Source organism: Monodon monoceros, unplaced genomic scaffold (assembly GCF_005190385.1).
Source record: "Monodon monoceros isolate NGI ecotype Baffin Bay Population unplaced genomic scaffold, NGI_Narwhal_1 Super_Scaffold_12, whole genome shotgun sequence".
Lineage (NCBI taxonomy): Eukaryota > Metazoa > Chordata > Mammalia > Artiodactyla > Monodontidae > Monodon > Monodon monoceros.
Window position 1 is genome coordinate 151,192,766 of NW_021703768.1, and position 26,478 is coordinate 151,219,243.

Below are 26,478 nucleotides of genomic sequence, written 5' to 3' on the forward strand. Positions count from 1 at the left end.
GGACATGACTTGGGCTTCCCTGGCGCAGTGGTTGAGAATCTGCCTGCTAATGCAGGGGACATGGGTTCGAGCCCTGGTCTGGGAAGATCCCACATGCCACGGAGCAACTAGGCCCGTGAGCCACAACTACTGAGCCTGCGTGTCTGGAGCCTGTGCTCCACAACAAGAGAGGCTGCGATAGTGAAGAGGCCCGCGCACCGCAATGAAGAGTGGCCCCCGCTTGCCACAACTAGAGAAAACCCTCACACAGAAATGAAGACCCAACACAGCCAGAAATAAAAATATAAATAAATAAATAAAAGATTACTATTAAAAAAAAAAAAAGACATGTCTTCCTCTCCCTGAATCATTTCTTTGACTTTATTTCTTCCTATTTTGTAGGTCACATTGACTTTCTTTTCTTTTTTTTTTTTAAAATTAATTAGTTAATTATTGGCTGAGTTGGGTCTTTGTTGCTGGGTGTGGGCTTTCTCTTGTTGCAGCAAGTGGGGACTACTCTTCGTTGCGGTGCACGGGCTTCTCATTGCAGTGGCTTCTCGTTGCAGAACACGGGCTCTAGGCGTGTGGGCTTCAGTAGTTGTGGCTCGTGGGCTCTAGAGTGCAGGCTCAGTTGTTGTGATGCACAGGCGTAGTCGCTCCGCGGCATGTGGGGTCTTCTGGACCAGGGCTCGAACCCGTGTACCCTGCATTGACAGGCGGATTCTTAACCACTGCGCCACCAGGGAAGCCCGATTCTTCATTATTGATGTATAGAAATTCAACTGATTTTTGTGTGTTGACTTTGTATCTTCATACTTTGCTGAATTCATACATTAGTTCTGTAAGGTTTGTGTGTGTGTGTGTGTGTGTGTGTAATTTTTAGGATTTTCTACATATAAGACCTGTGAATAGAGATATTTTTACTTTTTCCTCTCCAATTTTGTTGCCTCTTATTTCTTGTGTAGTTGCTCTGGCTAGAACATCCAGTAGTATGTTGAATAGAAGTGGAGAAAGCTGGCGTCCTTGCTGTGTTCCTGATCTTAGAGGGAAAACTTTCAGTCTTTCACCATTCAGCAGGATGCTCTCTGGATTTTTCATATATGGCTTTTATTATGTTTAGGTTGTTTTCTTCTTTTTTCCTTTTTTAAAAAATTTATTTATTTATTTTTGACTGCATTGGGTCTTCGTTGCTGTGCACGGGTTTTCTCTAGCTGCGGCGAGCGGCTGCTACTCTTTGTTGTGCTGCACAGGCTTCTCATTGCGGTGGCTTCTCTTGTTGCGGAGCATGGGCTCCAGGCACGCAGGTATCAGTAGTTGGGGCAGGCGGGCTCAGTAGTTGCGGCTCGCGGGCTCTAGAGCGCAGGCTCAGTAGTTGTGGCACACGGGCTTAATTGCTCCGAGGCACATGGGATCTTCCTGGACCGGGACTCAAACCCGTGTCCCCTGCATTGGCAGGCAGATTCTTAACCACTGCGCCACCAGAGAAGTCCCAGGTAGTTTTCTTCTAATCGTAGTTTGTTGAGTATTTTTTTTATCATGAATGAGCGTTGAATTTTATTAAATGCCTTTTCTGCATCAGTGGTGATGATCATGTGATTTTTATCCTTCATTCTGTGAATGTGGTGTATTAAATTTATCTATTTTCATATGTTGAACAGTCCTGTGTTACAGTAATAAATCCCACTTGGTCATGGTGTTTTGTTTTGGTTGTTTTTTATTAATTGAGATATAATGACATAATAGCATCATATTAGTTTCAGCTGTTCAAAACAATGATTGATATTTATATTATGGTTTTTTAATATGATGTTCAACTTGTTTTGCTGAATTTTGTTGAGGATTTTTGCATCAGTGTTTATAAAGGATATTGGTCTAGGACTTCCTTGGTGGCTCAGTGGTTAAGAATCTGCCTGCCAGTGCAGGGGACATGGGCTCAAGCCCTGGTCCGGGAAGATCCCACATGCCGCGGAGCAGCTAAGCCAGTGTGCCTCAACTACTGAGCCTGCACTCCGGAGCCCGCAAGCTGCAACTACTGAAGCCTGAATGCCTGGAGCCTGTGCTCTGCAGCAAAGGCCACCGCAATGAGAAGCCTGCACACTGCAACGAGCAGTAGCCCCCACTCACTGCAACTAGAGAAAGCCTGCGCGCAGCAATGAAGACCCAACATAGCCAAAAACAAATAAATAAATAAAAATAACTTATAAAAAAGGATATTGGTCTGTAGCTTTTCCTTTGTCTGACTTTGTTATCAGTAATGCTGTCCTCAAACAGTAAGTTAGAGAGTTTATTCCTCTTTAGTTTTTTTCAAAGAGTTTGAGAAGGAGTGGTATTAGTTCTTCTTTAAATGTTTGGTACAATTTACCAGGGAAGCCACTGGGTCCAGGGCATTTTTTTTTTTTTTTTTTGCCACGCCTCACGGCATGCGGGAGCATAGTTTCCAGACCAAGGATTTAACCCGCGCCCCCTGCATTAGAAGCGCAGAACCTTAACCACTGGACCGCCAGGGAAGTCCCTACAGGGCTTTTCTTTGTGGGGAGATTTTTTGATTGCTCACAGCTGATTCAGTCTCCTTACTAGTTATAGGTCTATTCACATATTCTGTTTCTATGTCATTTAGTCTTGGTAGGTTTTGTGTTTTTAGGACTTCGTCTGTTTCATCCGAGTTATCCTATTTGTTGGTGTACAACTGTTGCTACTGCTCTCATAATCCTTTTTATTTCCATAGGATCAGTACTTACGTCCCCACTTTTGTTACTTCCTTCCGTGTGTTACTGTTGACATGTTATTTCTTTTTCATCCTTTCAGTCCCTTTTTTGAATTTGATCTGAAGTGTGTCTTCTAGACAGTGTAGTTGTATAATATTTTTTAATCTCTTCTGTCAATTTCTGCCTTTGAATTTTAAATCCATATACATTTTATGTAAATAGTGATAAGGTAGGATTGATATCTGTCATTTTGCTCTTTGTTTTTTATGTCTTATATTTTTGTTCCTCTAATCCTTTGTTACTGCCTTCTTTTGTGTTAAACATTTTCTAGTGTAACATTTTTTTAAAAATTTTGTATTTTTTTAAAATTTGGTTTTTGGCTACACCCCGCAGACATATGGGATCTTAGTTCCCTGACCATGGAATTAGCACCAATATGTTTCATCCAACTGGACATACAGAGATATTAGGGAAAGCTGTTCTGAAATGTGCCTATCCGGCCAGTCTAAGCTCAGATGACATTTGTTCACTCTAGTCTTCCCTGATATTCTCCAAGTGCCTTAAGATCAGGAATTCATCTTTGTGTTTCTTGTTGAGCTTTGTTTGCAGGTGTTTAGTTGAATTATGGGCTTTACAAGGAGTTATTTTGGGATCTTTCTTTCCCATGTGAGATTTTTAAGCTCTTCTGAAGAGAAGAGTCATATTCCTTTTTTTTTCCACCTTTAATTTTCCCTTGTTATTTTTTCTATTTTCATGTTTGGAAGCCTCACTTTGGTCTGGACTTCTTGCCTGTTTCTAATTTTTTATATACTAAGGTCACTTGGATTTGGATGTTGCTGTTCATTAATAATATGTATTTGTATAGACATTTTTCCCCAATAAGTTTGTATATATTGTTTTATTTGGTCATCCTGGTAAATGAATTAAATAGTAAGGAGGAAATTAATGTCTCAGGTTTATGAAAATCTTTACCCATGATACCTTTAATTTAATGAAACTATTTTTTATTTGTGTTTCTCAGTGACTTTTTTTTATCATAGTTTTGGCATAGTTTCTAAATAGTTGGTATATCATATGCGTGGCTGTGTATTACATTTTCAGTATTCCTTAACTTCATCTGCACTTTGCATATTTCATGGAGTTTTCAGCATAATTTGTTTAACAGGTCCCTTGTTGGATGTTAACTTTTTTTAAAAAATTGAAGTATAGGTGATTTACAATGTTGTGTTTCTGGTGTACAGCGAAGTGATACAATTATACACAAACACATTCTTTTTCTGATTCTTTTCTAATTTAGTTTATTACAAGGTATTGAATATAGTTCCCTGTGCTATACAGTATGACCTTGTTTATCTATGTTATATACAGTAGTTTGTATCTGCTAATCACAAACTTCTAATTTATCCACCCCCTCTTTCCCCTCTGGTAACTGTAAGTTTGTTTTCTGTGTCTGTGAGTCTGTTTCTGTTTTGTAAATAAGTTCATTTGTATCATTTTTTAGATTCCACATATAAGTGATATCATATGATATTTGTCTTTCTCTAGGTCCATCCAGGTTGCTGCAAATGGCATTACTTCATTCTTTTTTATGGCTGCATGGAATTCCATTTTATATGTATACCGCATCTTTATCCATTCATCTGTCGACGGACATTTAGGTTGCTTCCATGTCTTGGCTATTGTAAATAGTGCTGCAGTGAACACTGAGGTGCATGTATCTTTTGAAATTGGAGTTTTTTCTGGATATTTGCCCAGGAGTGGGATTGCTGGATCATATGGCAACTCTATTTTTAGTTTTTTGAGAAACCTTCGTAGTGTTTTCCATAGTGGCTGTACCAATTTACATTCCCACCAACAGTGTAGGAGGGTTGTTCCCTTTTCTCCACACCTCTCCAGCATTCATTATTTGTAGACTATTTATTTATTTATTTATTTATTTATTTATTTATTTATGGCTACATTGGGTCTTTGTTGCTGCGTGCAGGCTTTCTCTAGTTGCAGTGAGTGGTGGCTGCTCTTTGTTGCAGTGCATGGGCTTCTCATTGTGGTGGCTTCTCTTTGTTGTGGAGCACAGGCTCTAGGTGTGTGAGCTTTAGTAGTTGTGGCTCCCGGGTTCTATAGTGCAGGCTCAGTAGTTGTGGCACATGGGCTTAGTTGCTCCGCGACACGTGGTTCTTCCTGGACCAGGGCTCGAACCTGTGTCCCCTGCATTGGCAGGCGGATTATTATTATTATTATTTTTTTTTATGTAGAATCTGATCCATTCTTTTTTTTCTTCCAATTTTTATTTTTTTTAATTTATTTTTGGTTGCATTGGGTCTTCATTGCTGTGTGTGGGCTTTCTCTACTTGTGGCAAGCGGGGGCTGCTCTTCCTTGTGGTACGCAGGCTTCTCATTGCGGTGGCTATTCTTGTTGTGGAGGTGCAGAGCATGGGCCCTAGACATGTGAGCTTCAGTAGTTGTGGCACGCGAGCTCAGTGGTTGTGGCTCGCGGGTTCTAGAGTGCAGGCTCAGTAGTTGTGGCGCACGGGCTTAGTTGCTCTGCGGCATGTGGGATCTTCCCGGACCAGGGATTGAACCCTTAGTCCCCTGCATTGGCAGGCGGATTGTTAACCACTGTGCCACCAGGGAAGTCCCTGTAGACTTTTTAATGATGGCCATTCTGACTGGTGTGAGATGGTACGTCATTGTAGTTTTGATTTGCATGTCTCTAATAATTAGTGATGTTCAGCATTTTTTCATGTGCCTGTTGGCCATCTGTATGTCTTTGGAGAAATGTCTGTTTAGATCTTCTGCCCATTTTTTGATTGGGCTGTTTGTTTTTTGTCATTGAGTTGTAGGAGCTGTTTGTATATTTTGTAATATAGAGTCACATTGTTTGCAAATATTTTCTCTCATTCCATAGGTTGTCTAGGATGTTAACTTTTTGTTGTCATAAATAACTGCTTTAGATATCTTTTTACAGTTCTTTTACTTTTCTGGATTATTTCCTTTGGGTTAAAATATTAGGAGTAGAATTAATAGTTATTTTCATTTTCATGGTTCGTGGTAGAGCAAGTGTTTCTTTCCTGGTTTTATTATGTCTTAGGGTGCTGATGCTGAGTTAACTGACTTGTTTAAGGTGACACAATTTGTGATAGAGTCAGAAGACAGCTCATTACTGCTTTGTGTGATTCTGGCTTCTGGCTGTAAGCAGTACCACTCATGGTCTTTCTTATCCATCTGTTACTGAAGCCTTGTGTTTTATGGCTTTACTTCCTGATCACTGATATATTCCTGATATATTACTACTACAATCACTTTGTAGTAGTAATATATGGCAAAGACAGAACCAGTATCATGTTATAGATTGATTATGGCTGAATTTGTCATAAAGCATGTAATAATCATGGGGTTTTATTGTTATTGGGATAGTAGTTGAGAGTTTGGGATCCTGAGTTGGACTGCCCAGGTTTGAATCCTGTCTCTGCTACCTACTACATAACTATATGACTATAGGCAGATAGTAACATAGGAGTAATAATATAGTATCTACCTTAAGAGGATTAAAGGAGGAACAGTGCCTGGTATATAGCAGACATCAAGTAAATGGTAGTATATTTAAAGTCGTTTAGGACTCAGATAAATAAGCAAGTCCATATTTATCAATGATTGCCAAATAAATGATTACAAATCAGATTATATCAGAAATTTATGGGAACCTACTCAAATTGTAGTTTTCAGTACAGGGGCATGTAAAAGAGTTTTCTATCCCATCTTGGTATCATGGTTTTAAAGTTTCAAAGCCAACTAGCTCTGAAGTAATTTTTTTTCTGATAACTTACAGAGTGATAACAGGCAAAAATGGCCCCTTGGGGCTTGCTTTTCAAAAAAAAATGTTTTAAAAGTTGTAGTTTCTGTCTCATTTCCGAGTAACTCTATATACATGAAGAACTAATGACACTATTTTCAATAAGGGTATTCTGTGAGATTTACTTCTCTCTGAATGCACAGTCTTAAAGTTGAATGGTAACTTACAAATCATTGAATTGAGTCCAATACTTTGATATCCTTGAGCCCCAGGTATTACTCATCATTTTTATTTGAATGATTTCAGTCAATTCATTCAGCATATTCTTTATTGGACACTTAATATGTACTAGGTGGGTACTGTTTTAGGCATTAAGGAGGGACGACTGAGTCTGAGGGAGGAACTCACCAAGCCTTTTTTAGGACATAGCATTTATAGAAAATCATAATATTTGTATGCCCCCTTGGAGTAAATGGAGTAGGTTGTCCTTTGTCCAAGTACCTTAGGTGCTGCTCTTAGCTACCCAGAAACAGCTCAGCACATGTGAACTCCTTTGTGTGGTTTATGGCTGCCGGGGGAGCTCAGTCCTACTAAACACAAAGCCATCTTCCTCTCAGGGCAGGAGACCTCTGTACTGTTGATGCGGTGTTAAAGGCATGGGTATAGGTTTAGAGCTGAGATGGAAGCATTTGGATTGCAGATAAATTAGGTATTATTTTTGGAGAAAAGATGCAGCCAGGGTCTCTGCATTGGATATGTCCAGGGAGCTTGATTCATATTGTGTTGTGCTTGAATGGTATCCCTTGGAGTTGGGCAGTGTGCTGTTCTGGATGCAGCCTCTCTTGCATGTCCTGGGAAAAATATGTCAGTTGTGCTGACATTGCCAGAATCTAGCCTGTAGCTTTCAGGATTATTTCAGTAGGCCATTATTGTAAATTAATAAGAATGTCTGTGTTTGAGAAGGATGTAGAGTATCACCTGCAGAAGGGACCACAGTCTCCCCTTCCCCCAGTTTATTGAGATAAAGTTGGCATATGTAGTGGTATCAGAGTCTCTTGACATTGTTAAATTTCTTCCACCCCCCACCCCCCACCCCTGTTGTGTTGTGATCCAAGGACTTGGGCAAAGATATCTTTTCCTTGGGATGATTCTGTTTATCTATTATTTCAGTTTTTAGCTCTTTAAAAATTTGAAATAGCTTATTTATTTTCCTAGAATGTAGGTAGTTTACTTATGTAAAGCAAATGTAAATTGAGAGCTACTACTGACTTTATAAAGCACTGTGTTATAAATAGTTAAGACAGTAATTTTTAATTATACTTATTTTGTAATTGTGGTTAAGCTGGAGTGTTTTCATCTAGTATTCATTGGTAATGCTTTCTCAGAAGGCTAGTGGAAAGATATGTTGTTTCAAAAGGTTCTGATTTTTATTGATGCCCCATGTTTTGTCTGTCTCAAGTGTCAGCCCAAGAAAAAGGCTACGCCACTGAAGTATGAAGTTGGAGATCTCATCTGGGCAAAATTCAAGAGACGCCCTTGGTGGCCCTGCAGGATTTGTTCTGATCCGTTGATTAACACACACTCAAAAATGAAAGGTAATACTTGCAGTTGATTATACATGATAAAATACAGTATGGAATTACCAACTTGCAGTTTCCGTTAGTAATAATTCATTCTTACCTTTGAGCATTTTGTTAATGAATTGTTATTATGTATTTTATCTTTTCTGGATTTTTTTTAAGGTGTGTTTTATTTTACTCTATGATTTAAAAATTCTCAATTATTCTATCTGTAGATGCCAGAAAATGTTAGGCTTATTAGCTAAAGTCTACATTGTCCAGAATCACTTTTCAGTATATTTATGTTTTTCTACTTCAGTCTTCAGGTTTGTATCATTTTTGTTAGTTTTAAAGCTGAAACAGTTATAAAGATTGCTTATAAGTCATTTTGAATTTTAAAGTCTTGATTTAGACTATTTTCTATAGTTACTAAAGTTTGTTACTTATTTGGTTGTTCTGTATGAATCTTATGTGTCTTAACTTTAAAATGGTATAAGATAAGGGCTCAAACTTCATTTTGAGCTCCCTTTTTTCTGTTAAGATAGTTTGTGATTTTATTGTAGTTTTAATATATGTGTTTTAGGTTTTAAATTGGTTATATACGCGCAAGATTAAAAAAATCTCTGGTCTGCCCCACTCTTTACCTCTCCTTTCAAAAAGTAACCAGCTGTTATTAATGTTTCTTCCTAGACTTCCTTTATGTAAATCCAACTATATAGTTTCATCTCCCTACCCCCTTTGATTTAATTTAACGTAAACATAGCATATTGTATGTATGTTCTACAGGGTTTTTTGGGGGGGGGGTGGTTAAAAATTTTATTTATTTAATTAATTTTTATTTTTGGCTGTGTTGGCTCTTCGTTGCTGTGCACGAGCTTTCTCTAGTTGTGGTGGGTGGGGGCTATTCTTTGTTGCGGTGTGTGGGCTTCTCATTGCGGTGGCTTCTATTGTTGCGGAGCACGGGCTCTAGGTGCATGGGCTTAAGTAGTGGTGGCTGACGGGCTCTAGAGCGCAGGCTCAGTAGTTGTGGCACACGGGCTTAGTTGCTCCGCGGCATATGGGATCTTCCCGGACCAGGGCTCGAACCCGTGTCCCCTGCATTGGCAGGCGGATTCTTAACCACTGTGCCACCAGGGAAGCCCCTGTTCTTCAGTTTTTTCACTTCTTTCACTTTTTGGAGACTTTTCCATTGAAAACTTTTTTTTTTTTTTTTAAACAGCTCTATAATTTTCCTCTTTTTGAATATGGTGTCCTTTATATAACCATTCCCCTGTTGATGGATATTTAGGTTGTCTCTAATCTTGTGTTAAAAAGATTACACATAAAATACATACGTGTACACATACACATGTGTGTTTGTGTGCGTACAAAACAGTGCTCTAAATAATAACTGTGTTTCATGTATTCATGTCTATTTATCTGTAGGATAACTTGCCTAAAGTAGTATGTTGGATTTTACTTTATATTTTGAATATTAATAGTGAAGTGCCCGAAGACCTTTATAGTTCACTGTTTAAAGAAAATGATATCAAACTTTGTGACCTGTTTGGACATTTAAATTCTACTAGTAGAAAATTCTTTTAGTCCTCCCCCTCTACCCTTCCTATGCCTGTGAGACTGATGGTTTCTTACTCATTGTGATATTCTTTATATGCACTAGTTGGGTCTATGCCATTTGTTCAACAAGTAATAAGTACATTCTATAGGTACTATGCTAGGTATTGGGATCCAGTAATTGGCAAAACATTTTGCTTCCCTTTGTGTATAATTAGAGTCCAGTTAAAGGGTGAAGGTACCAGCAAGTAATCAGACAAATAGTTAACTGAGAGGTGTGTTCAAGGCAAAATATTGATGTACAGTCACTGATATTAGTGGGGGTACCTAACCTGGACTTTTGGTTCAGGGGTAGTCAGGGCCAATTTTGCTAGTAAAATTATCTTTGATCTGAGACCTGATAGGACAAGTAGGAATTAACCAGGGAAAAAAGATGGTTCCAAGCACAGAAAGTAGTATATGTTCAATCCCTGAAAGGGCTGCCGCCCATAGACTGATGGAAGGTGGTACAGTATGAGGCTGGAGAAATAGATATGGGTCAGATCATGCAGCATTTTGTAGACTTCATTAACAATTTTGTATTTTTTCCTAAGAACAATAGGATACCATTAAAGAGCTATGAGCAGAGGGAGATGTGATCTGATTTGTGTTTTTTAAAGTTCACTCTGAGTGCAGTGTGGAAAATGATTTGGAGAGGGACACAAATCAGAGGAGATAATCAAAAGGGTCATTGCAGGGATTATGGTGAGATTATAGTTGTATAATCTATACAGGGAATGAAGAACTATTTAGGAGATAAAATCTATATGATTTGCTAATGGACAGATAATGGGGAGTGAGGGAGAATGAAGCCTAAGGTTTCTATACCTCAGGCTGGTTCCCAAGTTTTTAGCTTTACCAGTACATACATAGTGTTCTCATTTACTGAGAGCACTGGAACATCTATAACTTGGAGGTGACATCTGCTTGTTGATATTAGACAAAGCCATGGGTAGGGCATGGATGAGATGGCCTTGGGATAAAATATACGGTGAGATAAAAGGTGGCTCCGAGGAAGCCAACATTTGAGGTCTGTAAGGAGGAGACTTGAGTGTGCAAAAGAGATGGGGGAAAATCAGAGATGGAAGAGAAATACCAGGAGAATATGGTATTGATGGTGACTAGAGTGTTGCTGTTGTTGTTGTTTGCCGCTGCGTGAGGCATGTGGGATCTTAGTTCCCTGACCAGGGATGGAGCCCACGCCCCCTGCAGTGGCAGTGTGGAGTTTTAACCACTGGACCACCAGGGAATTCCCTAATAATAGTTTTTTAAAAGATTCTTCTTAACTTGGTTTATTAGAGCATAGAATTAGTGTGGCTCTTTATAGTACTGAAGGGAACTAATATTTGAATAAACCTATTGTCCTAAAATTCCTACCTATGACTCTGTCTTCCTGACACCTTCCCTTCATAACCACTCTTGGAGGAATCATCAACTTTCTCCACTTCCAGATGGCCACTCGTTTCTGAATGCACTGAAATTTCTCATTCTCTCCTTTTATTCCACTAACCTTGTTCTAAGCAGAGTCATTAGTGACCTGGTAATACAGTGGATACTAGTTTTTAATTTTTTGGTTGTCTGGTGCAGGAAAATTCTTCCTCGTAGTAACTATCTATCTTGTTCTTGACTTTCATGTTCTCTTCTCCTCCTTCTCCTTCTCCTTCTTTTCATCCTTATTAACTCTTGAGTTTTAACTGTCATCAGTAAACTGAATTCATATCCACAGTGCTAGTGTTTCCCCAGGCTTCAAATCTGCATCCCAACTCTATACTTGAAGCTTTCACCAGGAGGTCCTTTAGGCAGTTAAAGTCTGCTTGTTTAAAACTGACCTAATTATTTTCCTCCTCAAACCAGTACTTTCTCTTTCATTTCCTGCCTTAGTGAATAAATTACTGCCACTTAGTCACTTAAACCAAATACCAAGTAGTTACCCTTTCTTCCTTCTTGTGTCCTATACCATTAAGTCTTTTTCCTTTTTTTAAAACAGCTTTATTGAGATGTAATTCATATAGCATTCAATTCACCCCTTTAAAGTATACAGTTCAGTGGTTTTAGTAAGTCACAGAGTTGTGTAACCAGTAAATTTTAGAACATTTTCACCACCCCAAAAAGAACCCCATGGGGACTTCCCTGGTGGTCCAGTGGGTAAGACTCCATGCTCCCAATGCAGGGGACTGGGATCGATCCCTGGTGGGGGAACTAGATCCCGCATGCATGCCACAACTAAGAAGTCCGCATGCCACAACTAAAATATCCCGCGTGCCACAGTTATGAGCTGCATACCACAACAAAGATCCTGAGTGCCGCAACTAAGACCCGGCGCAGCCAAATAAATAAATAAATATTTTTAAAAAAAAAAAAAAAAGAGGAGGAAGAAAAGAAAACCCATGTCCTTTACCTACCTTCCCCCTAATCTTTTTTACCTCCCGTACCCCTTTGCCCTAAGCGACCAGTAGTCGACTTTCTGTCTCTATAGATTTGCCTATTCTGGATATTTAATATAAATGGAATCATATAATATGTCCTTTGTGAGTACTTTTTTACTCAACATAATGTTTTTAAGATCTATCCATGTATCGGTGCTGCGTTCCTTTTTTTTTTTTTTTTGGCTGCGTTGGGTCTTAGTTTTGGCACATAGGATCTTCCTTGAGGCACACGGGATCTGTTGTTGCAGCAGCGTGAGGGCTTCTCTCTAGTTGTGGCCTGCGGGTTTTTCTCTCTCTAGTTGTGGTGTGCGGGCTCCAGGGTGCATGGGCTCCATAGCTGTGGTGCGCAGGGTACAGAGCACGTGGGCTCTCCATTGTATGAAATATTATACATGTTTTATTTATAAATTTATCATTTGATGGGCATTTGGACTGTTTCCACCTTTTAGCTATTATGAACAGTGCTGCTGTGAGTATTCATGTATAAGTGTTTATGTGGACATATATTCCCTATCTTTTGGGTTTATACCCAGGAGTGGACTTGCTGTCTCTAATGGTAACTCTGTTTGACTTTTTGAGGTACACACGCACACACACACACACACACACTCTCTCTCTCTCTCTCTCTCTCTCTCTCTCTCTCTCTCTCTCTCTCATACTCTCCGCCCTGGCCGCACCAGCTTGTGGGATCTTACTTAGTTCCCCAACCAGGGGTGGAATCTGGACCCTGGCAGTGAGAGTGCCGAGTCCTAACCACTGGGCCACTAGGGAATTCCCTGACTTCTTTTTTTTTTAATTTTTATTTATTTATTTTTGGCTGTGTTGGGTCTTCGTTGCTGCACATAGGCTTTCTCTAGTTGTGGTGAGTGGGGGCTACTCTTCCTTGCGGTGCACAGGTTTCTCATTGCCATGGTTTCTCTTGTTGCAGAGCACGAGCTCTAGGTGCACAGGCTCTAGAGCGCAGGCTCAGTAGTTGTGGTGCACGGCCTTAGTTGCTCCGCGGCATGTGGGATCTTCCTGGACCAGGGCTCAAACCTGTGTCCCCTGCATTGGCAGGTGGATTCTTAACCACTGTGACACCAGGGAAGCCCCCTTTTTTTTTTAATTAAAATTTTTTATATAAATTTCAGGTGTACAGCACCACAAGTCTAATTACCATCCATCACCATACAGTCTCCCCCGTTCACCCATTTTGCCCATCCTCCTTCCCTTCTGGTAATCATTAATCTGATCTCTGTATATATGAGTTTTTGTTTTATTTTGTTTGTTCACTTGTTATGTTTTTTAGATACTACATATGAGTGAAAACATATAGTATTTATCTTTTCTCTGTCTGATTTATTTCACTTGGCAAAATACCTTCAAGGTCCATCAGTATCGCAAATGGCAGGATTTCATTCTTTTGTGGCTGAGTAATACTCCATTGTGTATATATACCATATCTTCTTTATCCGTTCATCCGTCAGTGGATACTTAGGTTGTTTCCATATCTTGGCTGTTATAAATAACGCTTCAGTGAACATAGGGGTGCATATATATATTTTTTTTTAATTAATTAATTTTGGGCTGTGTTGGGTCTTTGTTGCTGCACATGGGCTTTCTCTAGTTGTGGTGCACGGGCTTCTCATTGCAGTGGCTTCTTTTGTTGCAGAGCACAGGCTCTAGGCACATGGGCTTCAGTAGTTGTGGTGCATGGGCTCAGTAGTTGTGGCATGTGAGCTCTAGAGCGTAGGCTCAGTAGTTGTGGTGCATGGGCTTAGTTGTTCCACGGCATGTGGGATCTTCCTGGACCAGGGCTTGAACCTGTGTCCCCTGCATTGGCAGGTGGATTCTTAACCACTGCACCACCAGGGAAGCTGACATATCTTTTTGAATTAGGGTTTTTGTGTTCTTCAGATAAATACCTGGGAGTGGAAGAGCTAGGTCTGCCAGACTGTTTTGAAAAGCTACTGTACCATTTTATATTCTCATCAGCACTGGATGAGGGTTTTAATCTCTCTATATCCTTACTACCAATTGTTATCTGACATTTTTTTGTGGTAAAAAATATATGTAACATAATTTTATCATTTTATCCATTTTTAAGTTTATAGTTTAGTGGCATTAAGTAAATTAACATTTTTGTGCAATTATTACCACTATCCATCTCCAGAACTTTTTCATATTCCTAAACTGAAACTCTGTTAACAATTTAACAATAACCTTCAGTCCCTGGTAAATGTTGTATTACGTGTATCATTCATTTGCAAGACTCAATAATTCCATTGAAGTATAATGTTCAATAATGTTCCATTTTGTTCATGCTTTCATCCTTCAGTGGACATTTGGGTTGCTTTCACCTTTTGGCTATTGTGAATAATGCTGCTATAAACATTGGTGTTCAAGTATCTTTTCTATCTGACTTTTTTTTACATTTAATTTAATTTAATTATTATTATTTTTTAACATCTTTATTGGAATATAATTGCTCTACAATGGTGTGCTGGTTTCTTTTTTATCACAGAGTGAATCAGCTACACATATACATATGTTCCCATATCTCTTCCCTCTTGGTCTCCCACCCTCCCTATCCCACCCCTCTAGGTGGTCACATTCTGTCTGACTTTTAATTAATATCTAGTCCTTTTGATTTGTCTTCTTAAAAAAAATCTTTCATATTTTGTTCTTTTAATTCCCATTGCTACCACCTTAGTTTAGGTTTTAGTCATCTTGAGTATATAACTATTTTGGTAATCTCTGGTCTCCTGAGTTTCCTCTCTGTTTCCTGTTAAATGTGTTATTCAGAGGTCAAGGAGATTTATCTTTCTAAGATGGAAAACTGAGCCTGTGGTTCCACAGTTTAAATGAGGTTCAGGGCCAACAGGATAATGGTCAGACTCTTAACATGGAGGGTCTTAGTGTGGCACATGGGATCTCAGTTCCCTGACCAGGGATTGAACCTGTGCCCCCTGTGTTGGAAGTACAGAGTGTTTTTTTTTTTCACATCTTTATTAGAGTATAATTGCTTTACAGTGGTGTGCTAGTTTCTGCTTTATAACAAAGTGAATCAGTTATACATATACATATGTTCCCATATCTCTTCCCTCTTGTGTCTGGAAGCGCAGTCTTAACCACCGACCACCAGGGAAGTCCCAGTGGTCAAACTCTTAACATGGTATCCAAGCTGTTCAGGTCTGGCCACTGCTTACCTGCTTAGTTTCCCTTTCCTTCCACTTTATGATTTAGTGTTCTGAACTACTTGCAGTTCCTAGCTATTTCATTCGTTTTATTCATTCATGTCTTTGAGGGTTCTGGGCCCTTATATAGGAATTCTCCCCTCAACAAACTGTTTACCTTTAAATTTTCTGCTCAGGTGTCCCATTTGTCCTCCAGTTAATGATTTTTCACTTTGAAAAAAGTGAATGTTAACAACTAAGTGTCCATCGATAGATGAATAGGTAATGAAAATGTGGTATATATACATAATTGAATATTATTCAGCCATACCAAAGAACGAAACCTTGCTATTTGTGACAACGTGGATGTACCTGGTGGGCATTTTACTAAGTGAAATAAATCAGACAGAGAAAATATAAGTACTGTATGATCTTACTTATATGTGCAATCTAAAAAAACCAAAATTGAAAAAACAAAACCAAGTTCATGGATACTGAGAACAGACTGGAGGAGCAAAATGGGTGAAGGGGGTCAAAAGTTATAAACTTCCATTTATAAAAGAAATAAGTCACATGGATGTAATGTACAGCATGGCAACTATAGTTAATACTGTATTGTATATTTGAAAGTTGCTAGGAGAGTAGATCTTAAAAGATCTCATCACAAGAAAAAATCTTTTTATAACTACGTGTGGTGACGGATGTTGACTAGACATTGTGGGGGTCATTTTGCATTATATATAAATACCGAATCATTATGTTGTATACCTGAAACTAATGTTATCCGTCAGTTATATCTCAATTTTTAAAAATGCCATCACCAATAGATACTATCAAATGGTAAAATGTAGTGTACTCAAGACATACTTGAAAAAATTTTTAAAAAATGAATGTTCATGTTATCGCAATTAGCATGCTGTTTTACCGTAATCTCTTTATACTGTACATCTCTTACCCACCAGGCAATGAGTTCTTTTCAGTCCTCTGTATAGTGCTGGGACGTCATAAATGTTCAGTCTGTGTTAGTTGAATTTACTTATTTATGGGAGAATGATTTACTTTTCAGACTGACTTTAAGAACCTCTGTGTGTGTGTGTGTGTGTGTGTGTGTGTGTGTGTATACACATACACACATTTAATCCCCCTTTATAGGTGGTTTCTATTGAAGTGTTTAATTTAGTAGGTAGAGACTAAGGAGTTCAGGTTTTTTTGTTTGTTTTTTTACAGAACTTGTTTTTAAAAGGTACAATACAAAATTTTACCAGGTTGTAATTCAGTGTGAGTTAAAGTGAATTTTTATATAAAATGATTTCCTTTTCTAAATAGAGACAAATCATTACACCTGTGTAACCCTGACTAAATTTCTTTTGTGACATTTTTTACTGGTATGAAAAATGCAAAGATGGTAAGTGTGTAGAAGATAACATATACTAGGTAAATTTGATTATAATCTTTTCTGGATGAGATTTGTATTTTTATTTTTGGTAATTGTATGCATAGAACTTTGGACAGCCAAGAAACTATAGAATAAGTGGATTTTTGGTGGGGAGGGGGCTGTTGAGATTTCCTTTTTTAAAAAAAATTTCTGTAGTTTGAAATATCAAGTTTCACTTTCTCTGCAAAACCAGTGTTTCACTCTGAATTTTCCCTGTCTGAAGCCGTTGGATTTATTATTCTGTCTATAAAATGGAGATTATACTACTTATTTTTTAGAGTTCATTGTTGTGAAGAATACATGCAAAGCACCTAGTATAGTACCTTGCCCAGAGTAGCTATGTCATAAATGTTAGCACATCATACGTGGCATGGTGTTGAAACATTTCTTCCTCCTTGTATTTTAGCATAATGTTTTAAGAGTTTATTTGGTGGTTAGTTCTTGTTGATTATTATATTTGTGATGCTGTGGCTTATCATATGCCTTTTGTGATTTCTGGTAATGAGGGTATAAAATTTTATAGGTTGATGGTAGAAAAAACTTAGTTGTTATATTAATTTGTTATATGATTAGCTAATCAGCCTCCAACTGGTTTGGAATATATAGCATATCATCAGACCAAACCATTAAATTCTTTCATTACACTCTTAACCATTTTCTTGTCACATAAATTGAAAATTGAAAATTTACCTTCTATCTGACCTGCCTCAGAGTTTCCTGTTCTGTAGGTTTTTTAGCTTGTTGAGTTTTTATTTTAGTTTAGTTTTAAGTGAAAAGAGGCTTCTTTGGCCATTGCTATGTGGCTGTTCTCTTGATGATGAATATCAATTTTTTAAAGCAATGACACTGTGGTTTTTATTTTTATCTAGTTTCTAACCGGAGGCCCTATCGACAGTACTACGTGGAGGCTTTTGGAGATCCTTCTGAGAGAGCCTGGGTGGCTGGAAAAGCAATCGTCATGTTTGAAGGCAGACATCAATTTGAAGAGCTACCTGTCCTTAGGAGAAGAGGGAAGCAGAAAGAAAAAGGATATAGGCATAAGGTATTTAAAAAAAAAAAAGCCTCTCAAATTATCTTCTTGGGGGTAGGTAGGGAGGGTTTACAGGATCAATCAAAGGAAGAAGTATTATATTTTTGGAATATAAATTATTTCCTTTGGTAGTAGGATGTTGGTGAGAAAATTGGCAGAAAGCAAGTTTTTTTGCAGGGGTGAGATGGGGCTAGCCTTCCAAATATTTATACTCAAATTTTTTGAGAAATGATTTCAGTTAACTTCTGCCATGTCACTTAGATGTGATAGTAAAAAAAAAAGGCATGATCAGTCATCTTTGGTTATATCTGATGTAAGAAGAAAATGATCATCAAAATGAAATATTCTACTTTTCACTCTCTGGATTAATTATTTCTCTTAAAAATGAGAAAGATAAGACTTTAAACATTTTTGTTTTGTTTGTTGTTTTGGTTTTTGTGTGTGGTTGTTAAGGCTTAAGCAGTTTCAAACCTGGTTATATTTTAATAAAGAACGTGATGTTTTTGTTTCATTTGCGTGATGTGTTAAAGTTTTGGCTGTTTCTTTTGATACTCCTTTATAGTCTATTCTAGAAGAGGAAATAGTTCCTCTTAGATTTGTGTTTCAGACTTTTAGACTATTTTATAAGAATCACAGTTAGGATAATCTTTAGTCAGTATGCAGTCCCTGCTATTTCCAACTGGAGTTCCTTCCTCTGTAAAACTAATGTAATAATATGTACCTTGTCAAACTGTTGTGAGGATTAGAAATAAATATTTTATATGTTATACGCCTGATGCTCTGAAACAACTAGTGTGTGCTATTGTTAGGATAGAATAGAAGAGGATAACTTTATCCTTTCTAATACTTTGGGTGGTTGGTGGTGGGGAGGTGTCAGAATTTTTGTGTCAAGCCTTTAACTATGTAGATTAACCAACCCCCTTTTCAGAGGAGTTCTCTAGGGCTTTCAGGTTCTGGAAAATTGATTTACTATGGTCATAGTTAGAAAGTCAATGGGTGTGTGTTTGTGTGTAAAGTAAACCAGATGATCAGTTTATTGCTTTATAAGAGGAGGCTTCCTGTCTAGTGGCCTTAATTTTTACATGGTCAGCAGAACATGACCTTTCACAAGTATTAAAGTGTTTGTGAACACTAACTGATAGAACCTTGACTGATATTTATTGTATGAAGCCAGGGAGGGAAATAAGAGTCTTGAAAATTAGGTATATTTCACAGAGCCTCAATGTCCTTATGCTGTGAGGAATCAAGAAAAGAGCATATGTAACTTGTCATACATCCAGGGTGTATTGATGTCTCTGGACTACATGTTTAAGCCCAGGACACTGCTTGGTTATAATCCAGATTTAAAAGAAAATTAATTAATTAATTATTTTGCTTCGTTGGGTCTTTGTTGCTGTGTGCGGGCTTTCTCTAGTTGCGGCGAGTGGGGGCTCCTCTTCGTTGTGGTGTGCGGGCTTCTCATTGTGGTGGTTTCTTTTGTTGCAGAGCACAGGCTCTAGGTCCACGGGCTTCAGTAGTTGTGGCGTGTGGGCTTAGTAGTTGTGGCGCATGGGCTTAGTTGCTCCGCGGCATGGGGGATCTTCCAGGACCAGGGATCGAACCCCTATCCCCTGCATTGGCAGGCGGATTCTTAACCACTGCACCACCAGGGAAGTCCTTATAATCCAGATTGTATGTAACATGTATAGAAGAATCTTGATTAGCCAAGGGCCTGGTGATAACCAGAGTTCCAAATTTCATTTCTTCTAGGGCAGGTCTGCCTTACTCATTTCTCCAGTCCTAGTTTTTCCACATGCATCTCCTTTCTTTAGCCTTTTGCTTTCTCTTTTATGTAACTGAGCAAGTGCTTGGCCTTCATAAGTCAGGAAGGAAATCTTTATTCTAAGGTTGGAGGGGTAAGTAGGAGTGGTCTGGTTATTCCTTGATTTAGTAATATAATGTTGATTAGTAGTGTAATGTTGTAGTCTAATTTATGGTGCACTCTTTTGTGCTTTTAATGGTAAGGGGAGTGGAGGGTTTATGGGATCAGTCTTTCTCCAGTGATAGATCTTAGTGGTAGAAGTAGTGTTGAGGAATCCCCATTAGCTAAGTTCTGGGTGAACTGTGGGTGTTAACCACCTGGCAGTCCCATAAAAGAGCCTTGAAGAAGCACAAGGCTTGGAAGAGCTTCTGATTTGAGAGGTGTTCACTGATCATCTGCCTGTTTCCCCTTCTATTTCTTAGACTAGTGATAATCTTTTTCTCTTTAAATTTAAGGTTCCTCAGAAAATTTTGAGTAAATGGGAAGCCAGTGTTGGTCTTGCTGAGCAGTATGATGTTCCCAAAGGGTCGAAGAACCGAAAATGTGTCACCAGTTCACTCAAGTTGGACAGTGAGGAGGATATGCCGTTTGAGGACTGTACAAATGACCCTGAATCAGAACATGACCTGTTGCTTAATGGCTGCTTGAAATCTCTGGCTTTTGACTCTGAACATTCTGCAGATGAGAAGGAAAAACCTTGTGCTAAGTCTCTAGCCAGAAAGAGCTCTGATAATCCAAAAAGGACTAGTGTGAAAAAGGGCCACATGCAATTTGAAGCACATAAGGAAGAACGGAGGGGAAAGATTCCAGAGAACCTTGGCCTAAACTTTATTTCTGGGGATGTATCTGATAAGCAGGCCTCTAATGAACTTTCCCGGATAGCAAACAGCCTCACAGGGCCCAGCTCTGCCCCAGGAAGTTTCCTATTTTCTTCTTGTGCAAAAAACACTGCAAAGAAAGAATTTGAGACTTCAAATTGTGACTCTTTACTAGGCTTGTCTGAGGGTGCCTTGCTCTCTAAACGTTCTGGGGAGAAGAAGAAACTCCAGCGAGGTCTGGTGTGTAGTTCAAAAGTGCAGCTCTGCTATATTGGAGCAGGTGATGAAGAAAAGCGAAGTGATTCCATTAGTATCTGTACCACTTCTGATGATGATGGAAGCAGTGATCTGGATCCCGTAGATCATAGTTCAGAGTCTGATAACAGTGTCCTTGAAATTGCAGATGCTTTCGATAGAACAGAGAACATGCTACCTGTGCAGAAAAATGAAAAGGTAAAGTATTCTAGGTATCCTGCCACGAACACTAAGGTAAAAGCAAAGCAGAAGACCCTCATTACTAACTCACACACAGACCACTTGATGGATTGTACCAAGACAGTAGAGCCTGGAACTGAGACGTCTCAGGTTAATCTCTCTGATCTTAAAGTATCAACTCTTGTCCGAAAACCCCAATCAGATTTTAGAAATGATGGTCTTTCTCCAAAATTTAACACACCATCAAGCATTTCCAGTGAGAACTCAATAATAAAAGGTGGGGCTACAAATCAAGCTCTGTTACATTCGAAAAGCAAACAGCCCAAGATCCGAAGTATCAAGTGCAAACATAAAGAAAACCCAGTTGTAGTAGAACCGCCTGTTGCAGATGAGGACTGCAGTTTGAAATGCTGCTCTTCTGATACCAAAGGCTCTCCTTTGGCCAGCATTTCCAAAAGTGGGAAAGTGGATGGGCTAAAACTACTGAGCAACATGCATGAGAAAACCAGGGATTCGAGTGACATAGAAACAGCAGTGGTGAAACACGTTCTGTCAGAGTTGAAAGAACTCTCTTATAGATCCTTAAGTGAAGATGTCAGTGACTCCGGAATGTCAAAGCCATCAAAACCATTACTTTTTTCTTCTGCCTCTGGTCAGAATCATATACCTATTGAACCAGACTACAAATTCAGTACATTACTAATGATGTTGAAAGATATGCATGATAGTAAGACCAAGGAGCAACGGTTAATGACCGCTCAGAACTTGGTCTCTTATCGGAGTCCTGGTCTTGGGGACTGTTCTACCAGTAGTCCTGTGGGGGCTTCTAAGGTCTTGGTTTCAGGAGGTTCCACTCACAATTCAGAAAAAAATGGAGATGGCACTCAGGATCCAGTCCGTCCTAGCCCTAGTGGGGGTGACTCTGCACTGTCTGGGGAGCTATCTACCTCCCTACCTGGCTTGGTGTCCGATAAAAGAGACCTCCCTGCTTCTGGCAAAAATCGTTCAAACTGTATTACTAGGCGCAACTGTGGTCGATCAAAGCCATCCAAATTACGAGATGGTTTTTCAACCCAGATGGGAAAGAACACAGTGAACCGTAAAGCCTTAAAGACAGAGCGCAAAAGAAAACTGAACCAGCTTCCAGCTGTGACTCTTGAGGCTGCACTGCAGGGAGACAGAGAGAGTAGGGGTTCAGAGAATAGCTCCTCCAGAGGTGAGGCAGAAGACCCTGGTAAAGAAGAACCCCTTCAATTAATGGGCCATTTAACAAGTGAAGATGGTACCCATTTTTCCAGTGTTAATTTTGATAATAAAGTCAACCAGTCTGACCCTGATAAAGTTCCTGAAAAAGACCCCTCTTTTGAAAACAGAAAAGGGACAGAGCTGGAGTCTGAAATGATTAGTGAGAATGATGAACCCACTAGTGTAAATCAAGTGGTGCCTAAAAAGCGGTGGCAGCGTTTAAACCAAAGGCGCACTAAACCTCGTAAGCGCACTAACAGATTTAGGGAGAAAGAAAACTCTGAGGGTGCCTTTGGGGTCTTGCTTCCTGCTGACCCTGTAAAGAAGGGAGATGAGTTCCCAGAACAGAGACCTCCTCCTGCGACGAACATACTAGAGGATGCACTGACAGATCCAAATCATGCCGACTGCTTAGATTCAGCTGGGCCACGGTTGAAAGTTTGTGATAAATCCAGTGCCAGCAATGAAGAGGTGGAAAAGGAGCCAGGAATTCCCAGTTTGACCCCTCAGCCTGAGCTCCCTGAACCAGGTAAGGACTCCTGACTGTGAAAGAAAGGGACTAGAGGAAGTGATAATGATACCCTTCTGAAGTTGGTCTGTTTTCATGGAAGGCCTAAGTGTAAGTTGGGAGGGAAGGATTATCACTTGAAGAGAAGAAAGGACTTTATGTAGAAGGATCTGAATTTTGAGGACCAGGTTTCCATATACTTTCAGAAATTGTTTTACCAAGAAGCTCTTTTTTCTTTTGCTTTTAGTAAGTCTCAAGAACATTTTGTTCCTGCTCCCCATTTCCTACCTTTTTCAATCTGTGAACTTTTGGGGACTCAATTTGGTATTGTAAGTATTTGAGAGGCTCTGAGCCTAAGACTAAAATCTAGTTAGTTTACAGAAAGCAAATAGATTTTAATGAACGTCAGGCTGTCTTGGACTACAACTTAAGGAAGGTCCTCCTGTTATGTAGACAAAGGGGATGTGCTTTTGAAAAAATGTAAGTGTTCTGTAGTACTTATTTGAAGGCCTTAGATGTCTTGCATCCCTCCTGGAATGGGGTTTGAGAATAAATTTTTAAAAATCTGAAGTACCAGGGTATCCTTCCTTAGCAGCAGAGGGAAAACAGCAGGAGTCTTTCAAAATATAATATTATACAATATTGTTATTGAGGATAAAACCGCCTTTCCTTAAACATAAGTTTTCAATGTTGTTTACCATAGTAGATTCTAACAGCTTTATTGAAACATAATTCACTGACCATAAAATTCACCTGTTGAAAGTTTATATACTTCAGTGGTTTTTTAGTATACTCAGAGACTTGTGCATCCATAAACATGATTAATTTTGGAACATTTGCATCACCCCAAAAAGAAACCTTGTACCCTTTATCAATCTCCCTTCATTTCTCCCCAATCTATAGATTTGCCTGTTCTGTACATTTCATGTAAATGGAATCATACAATATGTGGTACTTTGTTTTTTTTACTTAGCATGTGTATCAACGCTTTATTTTTATTGTGGTAAAAAACACATGAATTCACCCTCTGAACAAGTTTAAAGTGTATATTACAGTATTAACTGTATGCACATTGTTGTATAACACCATTTATTGAAGAGACTATCTTTTCTGCATTGTAAAGTCTTAGCACCCTTGTCAAAGATAATTTGACCATACATGTAAGGGTTTGTTTCCAGGCCCTCTATTTTGTTCCATTATCTATGTTTGTCTTCATGGTAATATCATATTGTGTTTTTTTTTTGTTTTTAATTACACTTATTTATTTATTTTTTTGGCTGTGTTGGGTCTTTGTTGCTGCGCGCAGGCTTTTCTCTAGTTGCGGCGAGCAGGGGCTACTCTTCGTTGCGGTGCATGGGCTTCTCATTGGGTGGCTTCTCTTGTTGCAGAGCATGGGCTCTAGGCACGTAGGCTTCAGTAGTTGTGGCACTTGGGCTCAGTAGTTGTGGCTCACAGGCTCTAGAGCGCAGGCTCAGTAGTTGTGGCACACGGGCTTAGTTGCTCCACGGCATGTGGGATCTTCCCAGACCAGGGCTCGAACCTGTGTCCCCTGCATTGGCAGGTGGATTCTTAACCACTGTGCCACCAGGGAAGTCCTATCATATTGTTTTGATTACTGTAGCTTTGTAACATGTTTTGAAAACACAGTGTGTGAGTCCTCTATCTTTGTTCTTTGTCAAGTTTATTTTGACTATTTGGGGTCCTTTGAGATTTCGTGTGAATTTTAGGATGTCTTTTTTCTATTTCTGCAAAAAATGCCATTGGGATTTTGATAGAGCAGTGAATCTGAAGATCGCTTGAGTAGTATGGACATTTTGTTAATGTTAAGTCTTTGAATCCATGAACACAGGATGTCTTTCCATTTATTTGTGTTTTTAATTTCTTTCAGCAATGTTTTATAGTTTAAGTGCCCAACTCTTTCACTTCCTTGGTTAAGTTTATTCCTAAGTGTTTTTATTCTTTTTTATGCTATTATAAGTGGGATTGTTTTCTTAATTTCCTTTTTGAATTGTTCATTATTAGTGTGTAGAAACAACTGATTTTTAAAATTTATTTATTTATTTATTTATTTATTTATTTATGGCTGTGTTGGGTCTCCGTTGCTGTGTGTGGGCTGTCTCTAGTTGCGGTGAGCAGGGGCCACTCTTCGTTGAGGTACACGGGCTTCTCATTGCGCTGGTTTCTCTTGTTACGGAGCATGGGCTCTAGGTGCGTGGGCTTCAGTAGTTGTGACATGTGGGCTCAGTAGTTGTGGCTCATGGGCTCTAGAGTACATGCTCAGTAGTTGGGGAGGATGGGCTTAGTTGCTCCGTGGCATGTGGAATCTTTCCAGACCAGGGCTCAAACCTGTGTCCCCTGCATTGGCAGGCAGATTTTTAACCACTGTGGAAGTCCCACAAGTGATTTTTGAATGTTGATTTTTTTACTGAATCCATTTATTATTCGTACAGCTTTTTTGTGGAATCTTTAGGGTTTTCTTTACATTAGGTCATGCCATCTATGAACAGAGATCATTTTACTTTTCCCTTTCCAATTTGGATGCCTTTTATTTCTAATTCTTGCCTAATTGGACTTCTAGTATTGTGTTAAATAGAAGTGTCAAGAATGGGCATTCTAGCCTGTTCCTGATCTTAGAGAAAAAGCTTTCAGTCTTTCACCATGGACTGTTGTGTTAGCTGTGGGATTTTCATAAATGACCTTTATTTTAGATTATTTCCTTCTGTTTCTAGTTGAGTGTTTTTTATCAGGAAAATGTGTTGAATTTAGTCAAGCCTTTCTGCATCAGTTGAGATGGTCATGTGATTTTCTTCCTTCTTTTAATGTGTTGTATTACATTTATTGATTTTTGTATGTTGAATCATCCTTCCATCCCAGGAATGAGTCCCACTTGGTCATGGTGTATAATCCTTTTAAAGTGCTGCTGTTGAATTCAGTTTGCTAATTTGGTGAGAATTTTTGTGTAAGTGTTCATAAGGGATATTGGTATGTCTTTTTAAAAAAATTTTTTTTATTAACATGTATTTGTCTGGCTCCCCCGTCTTCCATTTTTTGGAAGAGTTTGAGAAGGCTCGGCATTAATTCTTATTTAAATGCTTGGTAGAATTCTCTAGTGGAGGCATCTGATCCTGGGGCTCTTCTTTCTTGGGAAGTTTTTGATGACTGATTTAATCTCCTTACTACAGGTTTTCTGTTTCTTCATGATTGAGCCTGGGTGGATTGCATGTTTCTAGAAATTTATCCAACTCTTGTACGTTATCCAATTTGTTTGCGTATAATTGTTCATAGTAGTCTCTTAAAATTCTGTTTCTGTGGCTTCCATTGAAATGTCTTCTCTAATTTCTGGTTTTCATTATATGTGTCTCCCTCGCTCTCTCCATCTAGCTAAAGTCTTGTCAATTTTGTTGATTTTTAAAAAACAAACTCTTAGTTTTGTTTGTATTTTTAAAAAATTCTCTATTTTATTTCTGCTCTAATATTTATTACTTCTTTCCCTTTGCAAATAAACTTTGTGCTTATTCTTTTTCTTATTCCTTGAGTGTAAAGTTAGGTTGTTGATTTGAGGTCTTTTTTCTTTATGTATGCACTTCGTGCTGTAAACTTCCCTTTTAGTACTTCTTTTTGCTACATCCTGTAAGTTTTAGTATATTGTGTTATTGTTTCCATTTGTCTCAGAGTATGTTCTTATTTGAGGGAGGAGATTTCTTCTCTGACCAATTTGTTGTTCAAGAGTGTTAATTTCCACATATTTGTGAATTTTTTATTTCCCAACTGCTCTTCATTTTTAATTTCAGTCCATTGTGATTGGAAAAGATACTTGGTATGATTTCAGTATTTTTAAATTTGTTAAGACTTGTTTTGTGATCTATTATGTGATCTATCTTGGAAAATGTTCCCTGTGTGTTTGAGAAGAATGTGTATTCTGCTGCTATAAGGTTGAGTGTTCTGTATTTGCCTGTTAGGTCAGATTGGTCTACAGTGATGTTCAAGTTCTCTGTTTTT

General features: G+C 38.7%; 1 protein-coding gene across 6 annotated transcripts in view; it reads left to right on the forward strand.

Annotated features, from left to right (window-relative positions):
• NSD1 (nuclear receptor binding SET domain protein 1) overlaps nucleotides 1-26,478 on the forward strand; it is a 137,260-nt gene that overhangs the window by 42,180 nt on the left and 68,602 nt on the right. For all 6 annotated transcript variants that reach the window (XM_029218684.1, XM_029218689.1, XM_029218683.1 and 3 more), the window contains 3 exons: nucleotides 7,934-8,069; nucleotides 17,512-17,684; nucleotides 19,929-22,500. In XM_029218684.1, coding sequence (XP_029074517.1) covers nucleotides 7,934-8,069; nucleotides 17,512-17,684; nucleotides 19,929-22,500 — 2,881 coding nt within the window. The remainder of the gene's footprint in view (nucleotides 1-7,933; nucleotides 8,070-17,511; nucleotides 17,685-19,928; nucleotides 22,501-26,478) is intronic.